The sequence below is a fragment of the Canis aureus genome, chromosome 23 (assembly GCF_053574225.1).
Source record: "Canis aureus isolate CA01 chromosome 23, VMU_Caureus_v.1.0, whole genome shotgun sequence".
Lineage (NCBI taxonomy): Eukaryota > Metazoa > Chordata > Mammalia > Carnivora > Canidae > Canis > Canis aureus.
In genome coordinates, this window is record NC_135633.1 from 28,153,903 (window position 1) to 28,177,282 (window position 23,380).

Sequence of the window (23,380 nt, forward strand, 5' to 3'; positions counted from 1 at the left end):
GGTGGAAGGGGATGGGGACAGCTACCAAAGAGAAATGATGGCGGCAGAGAAGATAGGCAGTGGGGGCAGGACTCCACATCAGAAAGGCAAATGACCTGAGTCCCAACGTCCTATGCACAGTAATGGCCACGCAAATAGCAGCAGATTTGCCTGCATTTGTGTGACTAAGATTGATTGTGCCAGCAGCCCCGGTAATTGGATGATGAAAGCACTGCAGCTGGGACTGTTGGCTGGAGATTAATTATTAGGGAGGAGGGGGAGTGGCCGGCGTGATGCCTGGCAGTGGGGTCTGTGGGTGGCATCTGTGACCCCCTGCAAGAGCAGGCAGCCAGACCTTAGCAATCCGGCAGACCCCTCCCCATTCAGCTGATATCCAGAGAGGGAGGCTACTGGGCCAAAGCCACAGCCATTCCATGTTTCATGGCAGACCTGGGATGGGGCAGGGGTGGGGGTGGGGTGGGGGATGGGGGAGGGGAGCTCCTCAGGAAGAAGCCAATTCCTGGGAAGTAGCTACAGTGGCAGGAGGAGCCTGGGCTTGGAGTCAGGAGACCAGAAGGGAAATCCCAGCTTTGTTGCTTATTGGCTTTGTAGCCTTGGAAAGGTGGTCATATTTGAGCCTCAGTTTCTCCAGCTGTAAAATGGGGATGACGGTGCTGACTTTACTAGGAAATTGTGGGAGTCCAAGAAGATTATCAGACCTTCTGTAGACCTGGGACCCAGTCTGGGGAAGCTTTTATCCTCACCTCCACTGCTCAGATCTGGCCCTTGCCTCCTCCCTGCCCTGGGGCCTGCATGTCTTTTCTTACCCTCCCCAGGGCCCTAAAACTTGATGCCCAGCCACTGCAGGCAGAAAGTGCCTGCTCTCTCCGAGGCAACAGGGCCTGAGGGTAAGAGCTGGGGATGAAGAAAAGCAGCTCTGGTTCCTTTGGGGCAGGAGGAGTGGGCTCTGGAGGAAGAAAGCTCTTGGATTCTAATTCCAGCCCGGCCACTCAGCCAGCTAGCTGCGTTTAACTTTTGCTTACACGTGACCTTTCATGGCTATAACCAACTCCGTGGTTCCTCCCTCAGGGCCACGTTGGAGTCTTCATTTCTTACTATGAGATGCTCCCACCTGTCCCAATTCATATGCATGGCAGAGGGAATCTGGCCATGATCAGGGGGTCCCAAGGCCCTCACAGATCCGTGGGAGGGACAGGCCCTTGGACTGCCATGCCTCTTAGCAGACGAAGACTGAGGTTGGATGGGCTCATGCATAAAGGGCCCACAGGGCACCTGGCACATGGTAAGTACTTGGAAGACTTTGAATGAAATTCAGAAATCCTCCTCTCACACCACAGACCTTTCTCCTGGCCCTTTCCTTTTGGCTTCACCCTCATGGAGGCCTCCAACCTTGGATTTCCTCACCTCTGCAGCTTTTCTTGGCCTCTCTTCCTCTCCTGGCCAGCCTAGACCCAGGGTGGGGCAACTGTCCCATCCAGACCCCTTGCAGTGCCCTCCAGCCCCCACCTTCCACTCCCTACCACAGCAAAACTTCTCCCACTTAAAATTCCAGACCCCAGCTCTGCTGTCTTTCACAGACCTCCTGCCAAGGTCTCTGTCACTGGGAAGGGAGTAGGTGACAACTAAGTATTCACTGAGCACCTCTAAGCACCTGGCCTGGTGTTCAATGCTTTACCCACTATGTTATGAACACTTTACAGTCACCCTTGAGAAGAGGCTTTGTCCAGATGAAAACACTGACGTTTGGCCTGGTGAGTGGAGGTGAAGCCAGCTCTAACTACATATCCTTGGCTCACGAGGCAAGCTGTTGGCGTGAGCTCTAGCATCATTAATTCCATTCAAGTGGTGCTTCCACACACCACCCTGGTATTTCCTGCCTTCCCTCTAGCTTTATAAGATGAGTTAGCTAATAGCTAAGTATTATCAAGCACTTTATATGTGCCAGGCACTGTTGTAAGCACTTTACATGTACCAATTCATTGGGTCTTCATCACAACACTATAGGACAGGCTCTTTCAGTACTCCCATTTTGGAAGCAAGGAACTGATACCTCTGCCTCAGGTGAAGTAAGTTGGCCACAGTCACATCATCCTGATCGAACCAAGTTTCACAGCCAAGCCATCTCACTGTAGACCTCAAGCTCTTGATCACCATGCTACAGCATAGTGGCCCCACAGCTGCCCCTAATCCAATGGGCCCAATGTGAGGCCCCAGAGCCCATTCTCTGCCCACTTCCTCCAGGAGGGTTCCATCAATCACCCTCCCCACCCCCTACACACATGCACCTTTAAGTTATATCTCCACTGGCTCCTCAACACCCAACACATTTGTGACTTTTCCATGCCAACAACATCCTCCATCCCATGTTACTCTGCAGCTATTTCTCTTCCTTTCCTCCCACCACAGCCCATTTTCTGGAAAAACTTTCTCCTCTTGCCGTCTAGACTTCTTCACCCTTCTTCAAACTGACTTCCACTCCTCCCACTCTGCCCTAAGCAGATGGAGATGGTGCCCTCACATTTCCAGAGGAAAACCTGCATGCCCATCAAAGCTGAAAAAACCCATCAACCAAACATGAAACCAGCTATGTAAATTGTAAAACCTGTTACAGATCTAGTAGTTCTGCAACAAATATAATCAAGATTAAAAAGAGGAGCAAAGGTAAACACTGGGTCCTTTGGTAAAACCCAACTGGTGATGAGGCTTGAGCTGAGTCTCTTCCGTTTGCCAGAGTTCCGCCTCTTGGCTCCCATCTGCTCTAGCATCTTAGCCAGCCAACACGACATCCGAGTATGGAGGTGACAGACCCATCCTCGCGCTGTCCCATTTCACTGCGGGCACACCATTTTTAAGGCTTCTTCGCTCATTTAGCATTTGGCCATGGTGGGCTGTGGCTTCTTTCTCGGCAACTACAAGTATTGGAAAATATGTTTGCATGTATCTTCCTGCTGCTCATCCTCTAAGGACTGTAATTCTCTTAAATTCAGCCTTGATTTTCTATTAGCTGTAAACACTCCCTCTAATGAGCTAATCCACTCTCACAACTGTGGCTACCTTGTGGTCAGCCATTCCCAAATCTCTGTCTCCAGGCTAGCTCTGGGCTTCACACCCACATATTGAACTGCTCTCAAATCCCATGGCCAAGACCATGCTGCTCCCAAACTTGCCCCTCCTCCTGTGCTCCCTCTCCCCACCTGGCTTCCCTGGACAGAAGTATGTACAGACTCCGTGAGTCTTCTGTCCTTTGCTTTCCACATCTAAATGACAGCAGAAATTAGATGGACCCTAGGCCCCATGGACTCCCTGAAAACTGTAGATTTTAGCTGTAAGTGTATGGACTTTCGGGTTGCACAGATCTGGGTTGAAATGCTGCCTCTGCTACTTACTGGCTATGTGACATTGGGCAACTCTCTTAATTTACCCAAGGCTTAATTTCCTAATTAGGAAAATTTCCTAAGTAGGATAATAACCTATTTTAAAGACTTGTTTTGAGGATTAGAAACACTGGTGTAAATACTTACCCTGTGTCCATCTCGTCATAACACTTACTGGTAGTTGTCCTCATAATGATGGCAGTGATTATTATTTCCAGATTCATGTTATTGCTCTAATCTAGGGCCTCATCTTCTCTCTCCTGGACCACCGATGGCATCAGCCTCCTCACAGAACTCCCTGCCTTCATTCTCCATCACAATCCCCTCCTAAATCTGCTTTTCCAAAGGTAGGTGGAGAGATTTTTCTAAAATGTAGATCTGATCATGACAGTTACCTGCTTAAAACTTTTCTCTCCCCTATTCTGTCTAAATGTGTCCTAGCCACATTCACAGGTCTCTGAGCATACATTGGTCACTCATTCTCTTTGCCCGAAAGTCTCCTTCCCTTCTCTTCCCTCATTCCCTGCCTGACACATCCTCACCCTTTACGTCTGGAGCCACCAGCTACCACCCCTCCACAGGGATGTCTGTTTGCAGGGAGTTGACTGCCAGCTCCTGGAGGGCAGGGTTCAGGTCTGATTCTGCTCTGTGGCCCCTGCTTGCCTGCACAGGGCTTGGCATAAAGAATGGCCTCACAGAATGTCTCCAGACACTTGCCCGAGGCTTGCTCAGGCTTGAACCTGAGTCCATTGTCTTCCTGCCCGAGACTCTTTGTGCTATACCAGTCATTTTGCCCCAGCAGAGAGCAGGAACCCAGAGCTGGTGGCTTGGGTGGGAGACCTCCCCATGTGATGGTAGCAGTCGACTTGAGGACATCACATACCCCATCTCAGTGCTGCACTCAATAAGTGGGGGAAGGATAAAATTATCTACTGCCCACGTCCCATATCTCCCCATCCGACATGGACTAGAGATAAAAAATGAACCGGCACAAAATCCAATCTTCCTTGGCGCAGAGGCTGGCAGGGATACTGGGGGTGGGGCTGGCGGCCCAAGCGGCAGCTCCTCGCACAGCACATCTCATATTTATTGGCTCATAATTGAAGGCAGCCTGGAGATGTCCCAGCACTGGCCCCCGGCAAGACAGATGGGGGCACAGTGACGGCTGAGGGAGGGAGTTGGGATGCAGACATCCTCACAGGACTGCAGCTGTGGAGGGGAGGGCAGAAAGGGGGAGGCAGCTAAGCTGGCTGCCACACTGCCCTGGGGATCTCATCTGGGCTCAAGGTTCTGCTTCTGCCACCTACTTGTGATGACCTTGGGTCAGACTCTTCCTTCTCTAGGCCCATGATTTCAGGCTTTTGCATTTCATTACCAGGGGATAGGAGAGCTGTCCTGGGATTTGGGGGGAAATCCAGGCTACTAACTTTTGGCATGGCTTTAGGTGATTCTCTTTATCTCCTGGGCTTTGTGCTTTCTCCTAGTAAAGATGAGAGATTGCCTTTGTCTTCCATGTAAAGACCCAGGGGCTTGGGGTGACCTACAAACAGCCAACTCGTGCATGTTAGCAACAGCACTGGAAGGCTCCATGTTGGGGAAGCAATGAAACAGGAAATGTGGCCAAATAGTAAGAATCTGCTTTGGCTCCCAATGGTTCATGGGAATGTTCCAAATTCTGAGGCTTGGCATTGAAGACTTTACCTCTGTTTTTTGTGCCACTGTGGGCAAAGGGTTTGGGCCTAGGGGCCAGGATACCTGGATCCAGTCTCACCACTATTTTTTTGTTATGACTTTCAGCAGAGCTTTGACCAGCTTCAGATCTCATTTTCCGTGTCTGTAAGATTTCTGTATGTGATCTATGAGATAATTCAGGTCTCCGAGCCCAGAGACAGTCAGTGACTAAGTCCTGCCATCTCTCCCTCAGTTTCCACCCCTCCCCCCTCCTATTATGGCTACTACCTCACCTCAGTACTTACCTTTTTCTCCTGAACCGATGCAGAAGCCTCTTAGTTGGTGTTCCAGCCTCTGCCCACCCTTCTCCATGTTCAGGTCACATGACCCTCCCAAAGCACATATCTGACCCTGTGTCAAACCCTTCTTCAGCTTCCTGGACATTTAAGATCCTGCATGACCTGGCCCTGTCTTGTCTTCCTGTCCCCCACCTATCTGCTCCCTCAGGCTGGCCTCCTCACTTGCCTCTTTAATTCCTTTGCTCAGACTGTTCTCCCCCACCTTCCCCCTGCCCTCTCTTCAGCTCTGAAAACTGGACCTTCCCAGACTGGCCCCTGCTCCAGCCTCTCCAGAAGCTTCTGGAGTTCTAAGCCCCACAGGGGACCTGTTCCATGGAGTCCCTACAGCCTGAGGTATGAATGATGCTGCCTCTTCTCCCTCCTCCTGCTGATGACCAGAGAATGTCTGAGCCACAGGGGGCCCAGAGGTAACCTCCTATAATCCCCCATTGTACAGTTGGAGAAATGGAGGCTACCTAGCAAGTCAGTGTAGAGCCAGTGCTGGGGCTCTTCCGGTGCCTGCCATCTGGAGTGGGGACACAAGGCTGGAGCAGAACTGCAGAAGAGACAGAGAGGAGGTTGGGCAAAAAGGACCTCTCCTCTAGTGGTCAGAGTGAGCTCAGCAGGAGAAGCTCAGGGATGAGGGGAGGCTTCTACTGAATTCCCATCCTCACTTGGCCCCCTGCTGGTTTTGTCACATCAGGGGTTACAGGTCTCAATGCTTTAGCTGACTGAGGCACAGGGTAGGGGAGGATTTGCCTAGTTGCCCCAGAATGTTTGGACTAGACACCAGAATCTAAGGCCCCAGGAGCCCACCCAGCATACCACATTCCCACTCTGGCATTGGGTGGTGAGCATGTGGACACTCTGTATCTCCAACTGCCCAGGGGTGATGGTAGCCAGACCTGAGCTTAGGATGTCCATACTGTTAGATTGTTTCTGGGGCTTGGACTCATAGGGCCCTTCAAAGAAATGAGTCCTGATCAGAAAGCTGGCCCCAACCAGAGAAAGGCCAGGAGAGTCTCCCCAGGTCCCTCTCTGTATTTCAGGGAACCATTGTCTCAGGGCTGAAGTCACTGCTTTGGATGAAAGTCTAATTTTATGTAGGTGGGCTTGATGTGATGGTCCCATTAAGTGGTGCCGTAAGGGAGCTTTTCCAAGTATGAGGTTATTAGTTTCCTAGATGTAATTTCATAGGAGGAATATGGTCAAAATGGATACTCATCAATCTAGCAGCTGAAGCAGCCTTTTTAAGACCCTAAATCACATGTTACCTCCATAGCATATCTGTCAGTGACACTACAGACCCCGTGTTCATCCCACAGATCATCACAGAGCACTGTGGGCCAGGCTCTGAGCCAGGCTCTGGGAATCCACAGTTCCCACCTACATTTCCTTTCTTTTTTATACTTTCATTCTTACATTCATTCTTTAACTCACCTAGGGTTTATTTGGGAATATGGTGTAAGATGAAGCTCTAAAATGACTTTCCTCCAACTGGGCTGAGTATATGTGAATTGTGATCTATGTTAGAATTTTCAAGAGTGGTTCAACAGAATACTGGTCACATAAGATGCTCAGGAGTCAAAAAGATCTGTAGTGAGAAAGTCTCAGAACTGCTGCATCATTATAACCCTCTCAGAGATTCCCAATGGATACGAGCCTAGTAAAGGCTCTGAGGAGTCGTGCAGGTAAGGAAATCTTTGGGTCCTGTTTCCGAATTTTCTTTGACTGTAGAAGCCACTATTAAGTTATTGCTACAAGCATAATGCAAGGCATCATCCACTTTGGAGTAAAGATGCCAATATTACAGAACTAAGACTGAGGCCTCTTCTGCCTCAGATGCAGCTTCTACTCACTTCTGGATCTGGGGTTGTGGCCAGAAGAGTGGTATGCACACAACCAGCTCTGTTCCAAGCCCTCAGCACTAGAAGCTCTGCCATGAGCCACAGACCATAGGCCTCAGGGAGGGTGAGGTGGCCTGTCTGGCATTGGACTAAGAGTTCACAGAGGAGCATTAGCTCTGGGCGTTGAAGGATGGGCAGGAGAGTTTGATGGAAATAGATTTCATGAGGGCAGGACCTCCAGCAGTGACAACCTGCCAGGGCAGAGACAGACCCTGCCTCCAGAACCATGGGATGGAAAGAACTTGGTGAACAGAGATGCCCATGGGGAGTCAGGTAAGAATGTAAATGGCTATGACATGGGGCAAAGTGAGTTTGGGCATGCAGCCAGAAGAGGAGCAGGGAAAGGTTATTAGCATTCACTTTCCAAGTTTGGGGTCTGCTTTGACAAGGCAGAGTTTCCTGGGGCCTCATTACGATAGTCAGCACCAACCACACATGTCATCCTCTCCCAAGGCCTCTCTTTCCTCGGGGAGTCTGCAAAGTTCCTTTCCTGTCTGGAACAAGTAACTGGGGAGTTGATGTGGAACGAGAGGAGAATGTGGGGAACTGAATTCCTAGGGATTAATTAGGGCCCTTCAATGAGATCTGTTTCCCCTCTGGAGGCCAATTAGGGCATCTGGAAGCTTGGGAGAGGAAAGGTGAATCTGTGTGTATGTGCTCGAGCAGGCCCATCCATCCTGTGCTGGGTCCCTCTTGGGGGTAGCAGGTCTTAGGGGCACCCGGTCCACTTACAGGAAAAGTAAAAGTGCAAAGATAATCACAGAACAGTTTTCATGTTCTAAGAACAGGACTTTAGTGTTACACTGTACGAAGTGCATATCATCATCACAGAAATCACGGTCCCCTGGATAGCATTGTTCTACACTGAGCACTCACTGGGGGCCAGATACTAGGCTAGGCTTTTGTATTCATGAGCCGCCAGCAAAGCACAAGTGTTCCAATTTTTTCACATCCCCACCAACACTTGCTTTTTTCCATGTGTATGTGTTTCCTAACAACTCTCATCCTAATTTGTGTGAAGTGGGTTCTCATTTTGATTTTGATTTGCATTTCCCTAATAACTGGTGATGTTGGGTGTCTTTCTATCCCCCTATTTGCTATTTCTATATCTTCTTGGATAAATGTCTATTTAACTCACTTGCCCATCTTTGAATTGTGTTAATTTTTTTGTTGTTAAGTTGTAGGAGTTCTTTATATATTCTGAATATTAATCCCTTGTCAGGTATATGCTTTGCAAATATTTTCTCCCATTCTTGGGATTGCCTTTTCCCTTTCTTGATAGTGTCTTTTGATGCACAAAGTTGAAACTATTGTTTTAACTGGGAGATATACAAGATACTGTGCCTCATGTCAGTTAAGGCTGCAGGTGGGAAACATTATTATTGTTATTGTTGTTGCTGCTATTATTTCATGTCTACTCCTAAAAAATGTTTAGAGGGAGCCACAGGGACACCATGAGTGGGGTGGAACTAGCCTGGGATTCCGCAGCACCATAATCCACTCTCCATATGATTCAGTCATTTTTCCATCTAGAAGGGGAACTAAAGATGAAGAGATGCCATAATGCTCCTCCTGGCACACAGGAAACCACAGCCCTGAACTAAAACTGAAACTGGGGCCAGAAGAGAAGTTGCATCAGACAGAACTTTAGTAGTAACGTGGCAATATTTGTGGAGTTGTTTATTGGGTGGTAGTAAAGAGCAAAAAATAAATACATAAATAAGAAAAATTTCCCTTCCAGGTCCTTAGGTTAAGTTCTAATAGCTTATGGAACTCAGAGACAAAGCAACTTATTAAGCTGTCTTTTTTAGACCTTGAGGAATGTAGTCCCATAGAGGTCTAGACACCAATTTCAAGGACTAAGGGAAGTGCTGCAGATTGAATACAATTTAGGTAGGGATGCCTGGGTGGCTCAGTGTTTGAGCATCTGCCTTTGGCTCAGGTCATGATCCTGGGTTCCTGGGATCGAGTCCCACATCAGGCTCCCTGTGGGGAGCCTGCTTCTCCCTCTGCCTATGTCTCTGCCTCTCTCTGTGTGTTTCTCATGAATAAACAAAATTTAAAAACCTTTAAAAAAAAAGAATATGATTTAGGTAGAAGAACATGAGTCCTGTTTCTGGCTCAAGGCCAATAAACAAGGAGACTGAGAGCCTTGATATCATTCTCCTTCAGGAAACCCTTTCTGACCATAACAGGATCATGAGATGGCTGGACATGGAGTCCAGGATCAAATCATATTCTTTGTCAAATTGCATGACCAGTTGGATTTCCCACTATACTGAGTTTTATGCAATAGGATAATGGTTAAAGTTAGTACCACGAGTGGCAAACATTTGAAGCCTGGAAATTGGAATGAGAATACCTGTGATGAGAGATGAGGATATCTATCACCTGGGTCCCCCAGACACTTTCACTGTATTGTCTGTATGTCCCTGGCTGGACAAGCCGGACAGGTCTTCGAGAGATAATTTGGCATGGGGGAAGGGAATAAGGAGCCTGGCCTGGGTGCTAAGGCCAGAAAGAGGAATATGTGGGACTATATTTTGAGAAAGAGTAGAAGTCATGGACACAGCATTCTAACCATACGGGAAACTACTCTAGTTAGTTCCCCATTGTTATGGAATGGCTGAGAGATAAAGGATCCATAATGCTTTGCAATGCCCATGCAGATTTGGGAAGGAACACCCCTTGCCTAAGCAGAAGCTAGAGGAAGGGCATGCTCTACTTTTATGACAGGAGCGTCTAGATACCAGAGGTAAATTTCCTATGACTAGTGTTAAAATATTTGCACTGGCAGTGAATTTGCAGGCAACCAGGATTGAAAGGGTAGCAGTTTCAGATTCTTTCATTGAAGGGGATTTCTGAGTTGCTACCACAGCAGAAAAGGGCAAGGATGATTCACATTATCTGTTGTCAATCCTGGGAACATCTGAAAATATGGAAGAAGAAAAACAAAGGGAAAGACTGAAGTTCTTGCAGGTCTCTGAGATTCAAACTTGTTTGAACTAATGGAAATGTGACCACAATTATCTACACAGTCTTGTGAGATTTGGGTTTCACAACTTAAAAATTGAATAGAAAAACCCTACACATTTCATTTGTGAATTAAGGAAAGAAAAATCATTATTTTATTACAATGGAGGAGGAACACCTAGGACTGTATTTTGAGAATTATTGTTCTATTCGGCTATCTGAATGGTCTACTTTCCCCTCCAATGTTATCAGCATTTGTGTGTAGATCAAGTTACACCTATGCATCAGGGTTCCCCAGCGTTCCTTGGGTTTCAGAGACATGCCATTCTGGTGATGGCTGCTTTGACATCCTTGTTCCTCAGCGTGTAGATGAGAGGGTTGAGGACAGGTGTGAGAATAGCATATACCACATTGCCCATGATGTGGAAATCAAGGGGCAGGTCAGCCCTATAGGCCACATAGGCTACGGCAATAGATGAGTAGTATGTGCCAACCACCAGGAGGTGGGAGCTACAGGTGGAGAAGGCTTTTGAACGTCCTTCTCGGGAGCTAATGCGAAGCACCGAGGCCAGGATGTGGGCATAGGAGAGAAGCACCAGGAGAAGGGGCAGGAAGGATACCACCATGGCAATGCAGAAGCCCATGAGGGTCTGGGGCATGGTGTCAGAGCAGGAGGCCTGGACCACGGCCAAGTGGTCACAGAAGCAGTGATAGATGTGAGCAGTGCTGTCAAAAGCCAAGTGGGAAGTCTGCACCACTGCTGGGATGGGCAGGAGGAGGGCAGTGAGCCAGGCACAGGCTGCCAGTGTAGCATTGGTCTGTGGGGTCATGAGGACAGGGTAGTGCAGTGGGCGGCAGATAGCCACATAGCGGTCATAGGCCATGACCACCAGGATGAAGGCTTCAGAGCAGGAGAAGCTGTGGAAGAGGTACATCTGCAGGAAGCAGGCAGGGAAGCTGAGGAAGCGGTCCCCAAGTAAGAGGAGGGACAGCATCTTGGGGACGGTGGTTGTGGTGAAAAGGATGTCCAAGGCTGAGAGATTAATCAGGAAGAAGTACATGGGCTTGTGGAGGCTGGGCTCTGCCACCACAGCCAGTAGGATCAGGACATTTCCCAGCAGGATGAGCAGGTAAAGGAAGAGAAAGACAAAGAAGATAGGAAGAAAGAGGGATTTGGGCAGAGAAGGAATGCCCACCAGGTAGAAGATGGGTGAGGAATCCTCTGATCCATTACAGGCTATAGTTTCCATGGAGGGTTAATCTGGATGCCCAGGAAGTAGGTAGTAGAAACATCTGGGAACCAAGTACATCTGGAAATGAGAACAATCAGTGATTCTAGAATGATAATTATGTGATGGTCACTGTATGATTAAGGTAGCTCTCTTTTCTTTTATAATGAAGTATGGAAAAATATCTATAATATACAACCATGTCTTATATGCTGGGTATATAGTAGATAGTTGAACAAGACAGAGATGGTCTCTAACTTCTTGGAGCTGATTCCAATGGTAGAAAGAGATGTTAAGCAATAAATCACATAATTATTTAATTAGTTGTGTTAAGTGTTATGGAAGAACTTCCGTTGGTCCTCTTTCCTGTGTTCCATATAATCCTTTCTGGGGATATCAGATCTCTTAACCTATGCACCTAAGCTCTTATATCTTTTAGCATTTGCTTTAAGTTTTTAAAAAGTGACATCTTTGTCACCAAGTTGCTAGGGGGGGGCTGATTTCCTCCAAGGTGTATGGTAACATGCTATCTTCCAACCATAATTATTAACCAGGGAATGGCTCCTTTCTCCCTTGTCTACTTGGTGCAGTGGTTCTGCCTGTCTCCATCTAAGCTGAGTACTCCATATCCCATCTCTGAGGGTGGGGCTCTTTGTTAGGTTACAGTGAGGGGAGTGCTTGATGGGAAGAATCATTCCTGATTGGAGTCAGAACTGACAGTAGATTCTCCCACAATTGGCAGCAACAAACAATCCAAGACAGTATCTATGTGACTCCATTGGACTTACCTTCCTACTGGCTGCCAAAGCTCAGCAGGTGCTCCTGTTTAGCCATTGCATGCCCCCCACCCAGCAGGCCACCCTGGCACCTGGGTAGAAATTGTCTTGTGACCTGGGAGGCATTGTCCACAGAGAGAAACTGGCTTGCAGTAGCTGCTCAAAGGTGAAAGAGCCCCTCCCAGAGGAATCAGAACGGATTCTGGATTTTCAATGTTCAGATCTGTGGCGTTTGAGCTGAGGGAAATACTGATTCACCCTCCATTTTGGACCTTGAGAAATCCATGTTGATATTGGTATTCCTGTCTCATTGATCCTGGTGACTCCATGAATCATGTCCCCATGATTTTCCTGGAGTCACTTCTAATTTCTCTCTCTTCTCACAACATTCTTATGTTTAATACCAACAATGTAAAAACTGGAAAAAAGCATTTTTATTTTCATGTCCAACAACTTTCTCCCCAAAGACCAGAGAGTGAGCAGAGGAAGGGCAGGGGCTTGGGGCACCTGAATGGTTCAGTCAGTTAAGTGTCTGTCTCATGGTTTCGGCTCAGGTGGTGATCTCAGGGTCATGGGACTGAGCTCCAGGTTGGGTTCTGTGCTCAGCAAGGAGTCTGCTTGAGATTCTCTCCCTTTTCCCCTCCCCACACTCTCTCTCAAATAAATAAATAAATCTCAAGAAGAGGAAGGAAGGAAGGAAGGAAGGAAGGAAGGAAGGAAGGAAGGAAGGAAGGAAGGACAGATGGGCAAAGGCTTTCCCAGGTGCCACAGGCAAGTTGCAGATCCCCGGCCAGAGCTTAGGTCTTTGTTCCCCAAAACAGAGTTATTTCTTCTTCTTCTTCTTTTTTATAAGTTTATTTACTTATTTTAAAGGTTTTATTTATTTATTCATGAGAGACACAGAGAGAAACAGAGACATAGGCAGAGGGAGAGGCAGGCTCCTCCCAGGGAGCCCGATGTGGACTCGATCCCAGACCGGGATCACGCCCTGAGCTGAAGGAAGACGCTCAACCACTAAGCCACCCAGGTGTCCCTATTTCTTCTATGCCATATTTCCTGAAAGGTCCAGAAGTTCAAGTTTCCAGGGTAGAAATTTGAAGAGACAATACTAAGACCTAGGTTTTCTATGTCCATTTCTGCTTTTTTCCCTATTGACAATATGAGACAAATCTATATTTCATATTTTTATCTGAGTCTCTATATGGAGAGTGCTGAAACAAGATGTGGTATCCGCCAATCCAAAAGTTCCTTTGAAATGTTCCAGAAGTCAGACCCAAGGATCTAGCAAAAGAGTGAAAGTTCTTTGTCCCAAACTGAAAGGGTTATCCTTTAATATCCAAATCCCATCCTAAGATGTTGGGTCATTGGGATCTTCTCATACCTGAAAGAATGCAAGCTGCACTGCCATGGGAATTTTTGCCATCAGAGAGGCAGTTGTGGCTGACAGTTCTGGATGATGCACAGTAGGGCATCTGAGAGGCAGAAACACAGAGGGTCAAGGCCAGAGGAGTTCTAAGGGGCCATCAAGTCCAACTGTTTTCTCTTCCCTCCTCTGCTCCACTACATTGCAGATGGAAGTACAGATGCTACAACCTGGGTAGACAGGTGGCACATGGCTTCTCTCTGCCAGGCGGCACTGGGCTATCCAACAGGCACACCAAACATGTGCTGGCTCACCAGCGAAGCAGGGCACCAAAATAATTTCTGAAAGATTTTCGCATTTTCTATCTCAAAGCATCGCTCAACTGGCCCATCCTAGGAAATAGCAAGTTTGGCTGGAACTTCTTACACTTAACATACAGGTTAAGGTCCTTGTTTTACTTGAAATTACCTAGTACATGTGAACAATGCCATCCTGTGCTTCAGGCCCAAAGGGCGCTGTCTCCCAAGACACAGAACTTGCCTCCATACCTGGCAGGGGTCCTCCCTGTCTGGATTGTCCACCAGTCAGTTACACAGGTGGACAGAAAAATCAGTCACTGGAAAGTACAAGCTGATGCTGTAGTTCACATATATCACCCCCTCTCATCATTTAAGCCTGCCAGGGAATGGTTATGTCCTTCAACCAGCAAGAATGAGGGTCCCTCCAAGGCTACAGCTGGTGAGGGTGAGAGCGTGTTCTGGAGCCAGCCTGCTGCAAAGGCCTGAGCCCCACCTGGCCACCAAGAGTGCTGGCTCCTGGACCAGCTATGCCACTCACCTGCTATGACTCTGGGTCCCTGAACCTTGGTTTTCTCATCTGGGCAGTGAGAGCTTGGGAGGAAAAAACCTCTGGGGGGTCTCCAACTCAATGAGCTCTTTTCTGGGGGTCCCCCTCTGTGGTTGGCAGATTGGATATCACAGTGGTCCATGCCCTAAAGGGAGAGGGTGAGGACTATCCCACCTAGTGAGCACTTGTTGCCAGTCGGGTCCTTTCCCTTCATCTTGTCATGTGGACCTTAGTGGTCAAGTGTGTGGACTTGTGAGTCAGAAAGGACCTGATTCCAATCCCAGCTCCTACCTCCAGCAGTGTGGCCTTGGGCAAGTCACTTCCCCCTCCTGAAGTTCATTTCCCTCGTCTGTGACCTCCTGGGTTGTTGTGATCCATATGGAGCAAATGCTTGGACAATGTTTACCCAACAGCCTGGAACACACAGGGCTCAGAGCTTGCTAATGTGTCCACTGGTAATTGCTGTCATCAGTCTAGCTTTCCTGGGGGAAGCCTTGGCCGATATGATTTGAATCCTACCCAGAGGTGCACCTTGTCCAGATCTGCCAGGATATGTGGTCCAAGGTCCCAAGCCAGGTTATGCACAGCCAACCTGGGTCTTGGTTGCCTACATCTTGTGTACTCAATCTGTATTCCTGATCCCTGTTTCTGGTTTATAGATCCTGGCCTCCCTGCCCTGTTTCCCAATCCCAGCTTCTCTGCCTGTCTTGGAGCACTTTATCCCTAGCCCTACTCACCTGTTAAAACCTGGTTCACAGTGGTGTCTCCTGTGGTATCTCTAGGCAAGGCCTTTTGGTGCTGAGCCATGACCCATTAAACCCTTAGCCCTCTCCTTTCAAGCAGGTCTCCTGAGGAACTTTCCTTCAAGATGGTACTCCCGTGGGAATTGCACCCACCATCCCTCAGAGATCAACTACATGGCATCCCTTAGAACATATTTGGAGGAGGGGAGGATTTGTCCCTAGACATTGCTGATAATGAGAAGAGCATCATTAACAGCCCTCAAGGGCTCAGCACTTTATGCCAATGGTGTAGACTTTATTTTAATTAGAAGTCTGGCTGAAATCCATGGATGGATAATCTTGTCTACCTGATTTTGCCTGTTGGAACTGTCTGCTCAGTTGAATTCTCTTTTGCCATTTTCTGTTCATTAATTTATTCAACAATATTTACTGAACTCCTAATCTGTCCTGGGCACTGTTATTTGGTGTCTTGAATGCAGAATTAGCTGCATCTAAAACTCAAAGGCACTTATCAAGATTGGGTCTTGAGACATGTGATTTTGGTAATGGCTGCTTTGACATCCTTGTTTCTCAGAGTGTAAATGAGAGGGTTGAGAATTGGTGTGAGAATAGCATATGCTACATTGCCCATGATGTGGAAGTCAAGGGGCAGGTCAGCCCTGTAGGCCACATAGGCTACGGCAATAGATGAGTAGTATGTGCCAACCACCAGGAGGTGGGAGCTACAGGTGGAGAAGGCTTTTGAACGTCCTTCTCGGGAGCTGATGCGAAGCACCGAGGCCAGGATGTGGGCATAGGAGAGAAGCACCAGGAGAAGGGGCAGGAAGGATACCACCATGGCAATGCAGAAGCCCATGAGGGTCTGGGGCATGGTGTCAGAGCAGGAGGCCTGGACCAGAGCCAAGTGATCACAGAAACAATGGTAGATGCGAGCAATGTTGTTATATGCCATCTGGGAGGTCTTGACCGCTGCTGGGATGGGCAAGAGGAGGGCAATGAGCCAGGCACAGGCTGCCAGCACAGCATTGGTCTGTGGGGTCATGTGGACAGGGTAGTGCAGTGGGCGGCAGATAGCCACATAGCGGTCATAGGCCATGACCACCAGGATGAAGGCTTCTGAACATGTGAAGCTTTGGAAGAGGTACATTTGCAATAAGCAGGCAGGGAAGCTGAGGAAGTGGTCCCCAAGCAGGAACAGGGACAGCATCTTGGGGACGGTGGTTGTGGTGAAGAGAATGTCCAGAGTAGAGAGGTTGATCAGAAAGAAGTACATGGGCTTGTGGAGGCTGGGCTCTCCCACCACAGCCACCAGGATCAGGACATTTCCCATAAGGATAAGAAGATAGAAGAGGAGGAAAATAAAAAACACAGGGAGGAAGAAGGTCTCTGGCAGAGAGGGGATTCCCACCAGGTAGAAGACAGGTGATCCATCCAATGATCCATTACAGGTTGTGGCCTCCATAGTGAGGCAGAGGTGGATTTCTGGGATATAGTCAGCTGGAACATCTGGATACTGGAGTTATCTGAAAATCATAGAAACAAATGATTCTGCAATGAGATTTTATAATGTTTACTCTATAGTTAATATAAGCACAATTATTTATAGCCAATTCTAGAAGATTGATTGTAGGCTACAGTATTTATTGATTTCTACCACGTGAACCCAAAATTCCTACTTTTCTTCTTTGGTCAAATATTAATTACTAGTTTAACTAATAACCTACCAAATGGAAGTCAGTATGCCCTGTTCCAGTGATACGGTGACAAAAGTAAAGAAGGCAGGCAAAATTCCTATCTTAGAGTTTACGTCTTACTGGAAAAGTCAGATCTACACAGTTGATTATTGAATTATAATTGTGAAAAGTTTTTGGAAAGATTTCTTCTGATCTTCATCTTGGGTTCCATGTTGTCTGGTTTGGGATGTCAGTTCTCTCCAGATCTGTTCAAGTCCTTAAGCTTGTGTTTCTACTTTCACACTCAAAGTTCTACTATCTTGCTACTATCTTGTAAGGGCTGCCTTTTCCAAGGCTCTCTGCAACATGCTGCTGTTCACGTCCTTATTAAACCTATTTCTTGCTTGTATGCCTTGAGTAGTGGTCCTTCCATATACCTTTTTCACTACATGTCTGGACTTCTACTCCTGTGTAGGATGTAATAGGTCATGGTAGCCCAACACTTGCACTGCAACAACTAGGAAAACCTGGATAAATTACACATATCACATGTTTTAACAAATTGGAGAAACATGGCTGCAATGAAGATTAAATGAATTGGAACTACAGAGAGGAGGAACCCTCCAAGGTGAACTGCCAATCACCAGCTCTTGTCTTCCCTGAGAATATTTGATTTGGGCACCATTGTGTGGCTTGGACTTGGCTCAGACAGAGGGACACAGATGAGGGAAAGAAAAGTCAACAATGCTTTTCGGCAGTCAAAAAAGAGTTCGCAAAACATATTGGAAATTTAAGGCACTCTAAATGCATAACAAGTTTTCCCCCTTGGACAGCTTCTGAATTTGGGGGCTATGCAAAAGAAGTTGGGAAGCTGGACTGAAGGCTTCTAGAAAACAGAATAGAAAGATTTCTAGAAGACAGATCTCATAATGCTTCAGAGATGAAAGGGAAAGAGCCTGCCTCAAATACACAATGGTCTTACCCTTAAAACACTTAAAAAATTTCTGAAGCTGTGTGTGTGTGTGCGTGTGTCGAGGGTTGAGGGGGTGTGTGGCAAGGTTGCTAAAGACTTAAGTTCAAAACCTCCAAAGGGTAGAAGCAAATCTACAATATTTCAGGGCTGAGGAGACAGTGGTCAGCCACACTATCAACCCACAGTCCAGGAGGCCACACATTAGGAACAAGAGCAAGCCAAAGTTAGACTAAATCTTATGAAAACTGAAAGTGAGTCTAACTCAAGCCTCAGTTAGCTAAATTTTGTGGGGGATTTGACTGGGATGGGCACAAGGGAGACTTCTGGGTTGCTGGAAATGTGCTAATCTTTAGCTGGTCTCTTTAAATCTACATATCTATATTTGTATCTCTGTCAGTATCTCTGTCTGTATCCATGATGTCTGTACCTATAAGCTATAGCTATATTTATAGCTAGATCTATATCTGTACCTAATGTTGTAGGCTTCATTTCACTTGACATATACCTTAATTAAACAAGCAAGCAGGCAAGCAAGACAACAGACTATTTTAAACCTTGCCTCTAGCTTTTTGTCCTACTACAATGAAAGGAATGGCAAGGATGCCTTTTGTTGGAGAAGTCATTTGCTGATAGGAGTCAGAGTTAAAGGCATATTCTACCCAATGGCAGAAACAGAGATTGGAAGGCATTCCTGTGTAGTGTGATTTGTTTCCTCCCTGATGAACCACTTCATATCCACTAACCTGTAGACTTCTCTAGACCCAGCTAAGAATATACTATAGTAAACTAGAAATTTCGAGATCTTGGAGGGTCACTGCTGCAGAGACAGACACAGTATTCTTATGATAGTGCCAAAGGCACTAGTCCCTACCCCAGAGGCTCCCCTTGTCAAGAAAGGGGAGATGTTTGCTTCCGATCACCCACAGAACTGGAAGTCTTCAACGGAGTGGGCATAACGATTCCTCTCTTACACCAAGATGTCCTTCTGAATAAATGACACAGGAACAAGTCCATGGTCACCTCCTCTTCAACCTCGATGATTTCTAAAACTACTCCCTCCTTGCTTTTTCCAGAACTGTCTTATTTCTCTTACTTTTGATAAAAACCACTCTCATGTCATTTAATTGTAAAAACACCAAACCTGAAAAGTCCAGCCAGCTTTTTTCTAGACCAAAAGGCCAAGGGCTTGCCCAAGATCACATGGGGTCAGCCAGCCACAGAGAAGGACCAGAACCCAGGCCTCTGAACTCCCAGACCAGGGCTCTTTCTCTAGATCATGTTCCCTGGATAATCTGGAAGTTTTTGTGTGGGAAGAAATATTCTAAGCTGATATTGTCAGCAACAATCAGAAATTTCAAAACAGGGACACCTGGGTGGCTCAGCGGTTTAGTGCCTGCCTTTGGCCCAGGGCATGATCCTGAAGTTCCGGGATTGAGTCCCACATCGGGCTCCCTGCATGGAGCCTGCTTCTCCCTCTGCCTGTGTCTCTGCCTCTCTCTCTCTCTTTCTCTCTCTCTCTCTCATGAATAAACAAATAAAATCTTTAAAAAAAAAAGAAATTTCAAAACATTCTTTAGTCTTTTTTGTGTGGTGGGTGGCTCGGGAGTGAAGGCTGGTAAAATGTCTTTCTAAAAGACACATGAGGGACGCCTGGGTGGCTCAGTCAGTTAAGCACCTGCCATCAGCTCAGGTCATGATCTTAGGATCCTGGGATCCAGCCCCTGCATTGGGTTCTCTGCTCAGTGGTGAGTTGGCTTCTCCCTCTATCCCTCACCCTGGCTTGTAGTCTCTCTCTCATGTTCTCTCTTTCTCTCTCAAATAAATAAAATCTTTAAAAGACACATGGAAGAGACCACTCCATTGTGAATGCTTTCTTGAAAGTAAAAAAAAAAAATGAGTTCTGAAAGTCAGCCCCAGTGCTTGGGCAGTAAAGCAAAGCTGCTGCTCCCCAACAGAAAAGAATGAATCCTCAGCTAACCAGACTATTAGTCCCAACCTGCCTAAGCCAGTCACTAGGTTTTCCTCATACCCAAACTGATGCCAACTGCATGTTCCTACATGTTGTTATAGCTCAGAGATTTGACTTTGGATTGGTGGTCCCTGAGGTAAGCTGAGTTGGGGTTTGAGGTGCAAAAAAGTCAGAGCCAGCAAGTCCATTTGTACCCCCTGTCCTCCCTCCTCTGTCTCACTTCTATTCAACAGCGGTGGTGGGAAGGGAGAACAAATGCTGAGTCTGAAGTCTAGAAACAGTGTTTTCTCAAGGTCAACCATCAAGTTCATAGCAAAGGTGGGTCTTGAATCCAGTATTCTGGCTCCCATCTGGTGTTCATGAGGATTTTTCATGAAAGAAGATGACTCCCTAGCCTGCCATCTAAGGTCAATCTTCTTGCAGCCTCATTTCTTCTTACTCTAGTCAAACAGCAACTCCTTGCTCTTGGCTTGTTTTTCTGCCTAACTCAACTCAAATATTCCCTCTCCCAAGAGGCTTTGCAGGTCTTGGCTGGCTCAGGGCCCTCTTTTCTGGCTCTCACATTTCCTGTGCTTTCCTTTGTCATCACTACTATCATCCTGGGTTGTCTCTGTCTATTTATGTGTCTGTGACTCCACCAGATCGGAGCACTTGCAGGGCTGTGATGGAACCAAATTATTTTTATTTAAAAGTGAGCCAGCACCCATATCAGGAGCTCAGTGCACCAGAGACAGGAGCCAGAATTCAGCTTTCCCAATAGACCTCAAGTTGTTGCTGAATCTTAACAGTCAGAATGAAGGAGTCATGAGCAATTAAATAGTTTTAGTTCAACCCTTTTTTTATAGGGCATACAAATGGGGCGGGGGGAAGGGTGCTCAGAAATGGGCTGTGAGGGGCAGCCCGGGTGGCTCCGTGGTTTAGTGCCACCTTCAGCCCAGGGCCTGATCCTGGAGACCCGGGATCGAGTCCCAGGTTGGGCTTCCTGCGTGGAGCCTGCTTCTCCCTCTGCCTGTGTCTCTGCCTCTCTCTCTTTCTCTCTGTGTGTCATGAATAAATAAATAAAATCTAAAAAAAAAAAAAAAAAAAAGAAAAAAGAAAAAGAAATGGGCTGTGATTTGCCCAAGGTCACACAGTAAGTGGGTGACAGAACCAGAACTAGACTATCAGAGGGTCTGGATTATCATCTGGAGCCAGAGATAACTCTTCCCTGGCTCAGCTCACCTGCAAAAGCCCTGGCTGCCCTCCCTACTGGGGCCCCAGGACACACCAATCAGTAAGATTTATTTGCTCACCCCAAAGACACTAAAGCACTTCCTTTCCCTAAACTTCTGTTTTGGCAGAATGCATCTATGCAACAGATAAAGCATATACTTAGGCACCAGCTAGATAGAAGCACTGACAAATGTTTTTGAAAGAATTTAGTATTTGATATTTTTAAAAAGCACTGATGTAGCATCATGCTAATAATCAGAAACTTTCTGGACTTCCTTACATTTATTTTGTGGTTTAAATGAAGGGAGTTTATTTTGAATATGTGTTTGAATATGTATTTTCAGTGCGGAGACACCAAAGGTACTGTTAGGGGACACTTCCTTGATTGGGATTATCTATAAATCATGAGTTACAGTGCTGGTAGGGGACAGAGGACAAAAAAGCCAATCACTGACATGTTCAACCTGATGCTGCACTTTACATACATCCTCTCCTCTCACCATCCAGGCCTGCCAGGGAGTGATTATGCCCCTTGAACAATGGAGAAACTGAGGGTCCATCCAAGATCACAGCTGGTAAGGGGCGAGAACAGAGGGTGTTCTGGAACCAGTCTGCTGCAAAGGCCTGAGGCCCACCTAGCAACCAAGAGTGCTGGCTCCTAGACCAGCCTGCCACTCACCTGCTGTGACTTTGGGCCTCTGAGCCTCACTTTCCCCACCTGCAAAAGAGGGCTTTAGAAGAGATGGTCATCTCCAGGTGAGCTAGTTTTTTTTTTTTTTAATAGGATTTTTTAAAAGATTTATTTATTTATGATAGACAGAGAGAGAGAGAGGCAGAAACACAGGCAGAGGGAGAAGCAGGCTCCATGCCGGGAGCCAGACGCAGGACTAGATCCCGGGACTCCAGGATCGCGCCCTTGGCCAAAGGCAGGCGGCAAACCGCTGAGCCACCCAGGGATCCCCTCAGCTAGTGTTTTTTGAGCATGCCTTCTCTGTTTGGCCTAGTGAGGAGTCAGAATAGCCGTCTCATGGCCCCAGTCTCTAAGGAAGGAGTGAGCCAGGGCCCTGCAGTGTGCTTAATCCTTATGGGATCAAGCCATCCAGGTGCCCAGATCCATGCCACTCACCAACAATATTTCCACTATCCTCTGCATTCCCATAGCTGAGGAGCAGGATATGTGTGCATGTTAGAGTTTGGGCTCATTAACTGGAGTTAGAACAACCTGGGTTTCCACTCTGACTTCACCACTTTTCGCTTTCCCTCTGAACTGCAATTCCCTCATCAGTGACTCATACTGTTACAGATGCCTTACTAAATATTTCCATTTCTTTCATTGTCATCGACCTTGCCTCTCTGTGAGAAACTCTCTCACGGCATCATTAGCCTCTTGCTTGTGACTGCACATCCCTGCCCATCCTGCCAGGGAGTCTGACCCAGGGCCACATAGACCAGGTGTGCACACTGGGGCCCCGATGTTCATACCCAGGCTCCTCACTGTGGCTGCATGCATTCCCAGCCTCTCTGAGCCTATCTGCTCACTCCAGCCTTTGCCTACTTCTGGAAAATGCCATCTCTGGCTTAGCTTACCTTCAAGCCCAATCCACCTTGGTGTCTTCTGTAGAGTCACCACACTTGGCCCTAGGGGAAGAGCCAAGTAGGAGCTGGGCCACCGCCCATTAAACCCTGGAGTCAGGGCCTGCTGGGGCCCCCTCCCTCAAATTGGTTCCTCTAAGGGACCCCCACACCCGCCAGCTGGGAACAACTTCCTAGGGTGGAGTGAGGGACTTGGCACTGGGCTTTGCAGGTAATGGAAACAGTGCCATTAACAACCCTCATGGGTCCCAGAATTTTATCACCAACAGAAGACTTTGATTCTTGTTTTCCTAATTGGCCTCACAACAGCCAGAGAGGACAGGCAGAGCCAGGATTGTCCTCAGTATTCAACATTTGAGAAACAGATCTGGAGAAGGGAAGTGACTTGCCCAGGGTCACACAAGTGGCTGCTGGCAGAGCTGGGATTTGGACCCAAGGTTCCAGTTCCAGTCCAGCGATTCAGCAGTACGTCAACTAATGGCTAAGACCTCATTTCTTTCCAGTGCCCTTAGCCTTAGCCTCTCTGGGCCTTTATTTCCTTGCCTGTGAAAAGGGTATAGCAACCTTGCGTATCCCACAGGCTCCCGGGAAGGTGTAGGTGCCGAGCTCATGTCTACCACATGGTAAACACTCAGTAGGTGGGAGCTGTTATCTTGACAAACCAAAATAGTAAAACCCAGTTGCAGGACTGAGAAACGCCGCTGCAGCTGTACCATGAGGGACTTATACAAAGGTTCTGT

The 23,380-nt window shown here is 47.3% G+C and overlaps 2 protein-coding genes across 2 annotated transcripts; both read right to left on the reverse strand.

Moving 5' to 3' along the window:
• Positions 1–10,560: 10,560 nt before the first annotated feature.
• On the reverse strand, positions 10,561–11,563 carry LOC144294905 (olfactory receptor 2AT4-like). The gene has a single exon (XM_077867051.1). The coding sequence runs from the start codon at positions 11,511–11,513 to the stop codon at positions 10,575–10,577; it is 939 nt and encodes a 312-aa protein (XP_077723177.1). The 5' UTR covers positions 11,514–11,563; the 3' UTR covers positions 10,561–10,574.
• A 4,004-nt stretch (positions 11,564–15,567) lies between these two features.
• LOC144294904 (olfactory receptor 2AT4) lies at positions 15,568–16,739 on the reverse strand. The gene has a single exon (XM_077867050.1). It carries the CDS (start codon positions 16,680–16,682, stop codon positions 15,732–15,734), a length of 951 nt encoding a protein of 316 aa, XP_077723176.1. The 5' UTR covers positions 16,683–16,739; the 3' UTR covers positions 15,568–15,731.
• Positions 16,740–23,380: the final 6,641 nt, after the last annotated feature.

Coding starts and splice junctions, on each gene's coding strand:
- LOC144294905 (XM_077867051.1), bottom strand. CDS start 11,513: ATGGAAACTATAGCCTGTAATGGATCAGAGGATTCCTCACCCATCTTC.
- LOC144294904 (XM_077867050.1), bottom strand. CDS start 16,682: ATGGAGGCCACAACCTGTAATGGATCATTGGATGGATCACCTGTCTTC.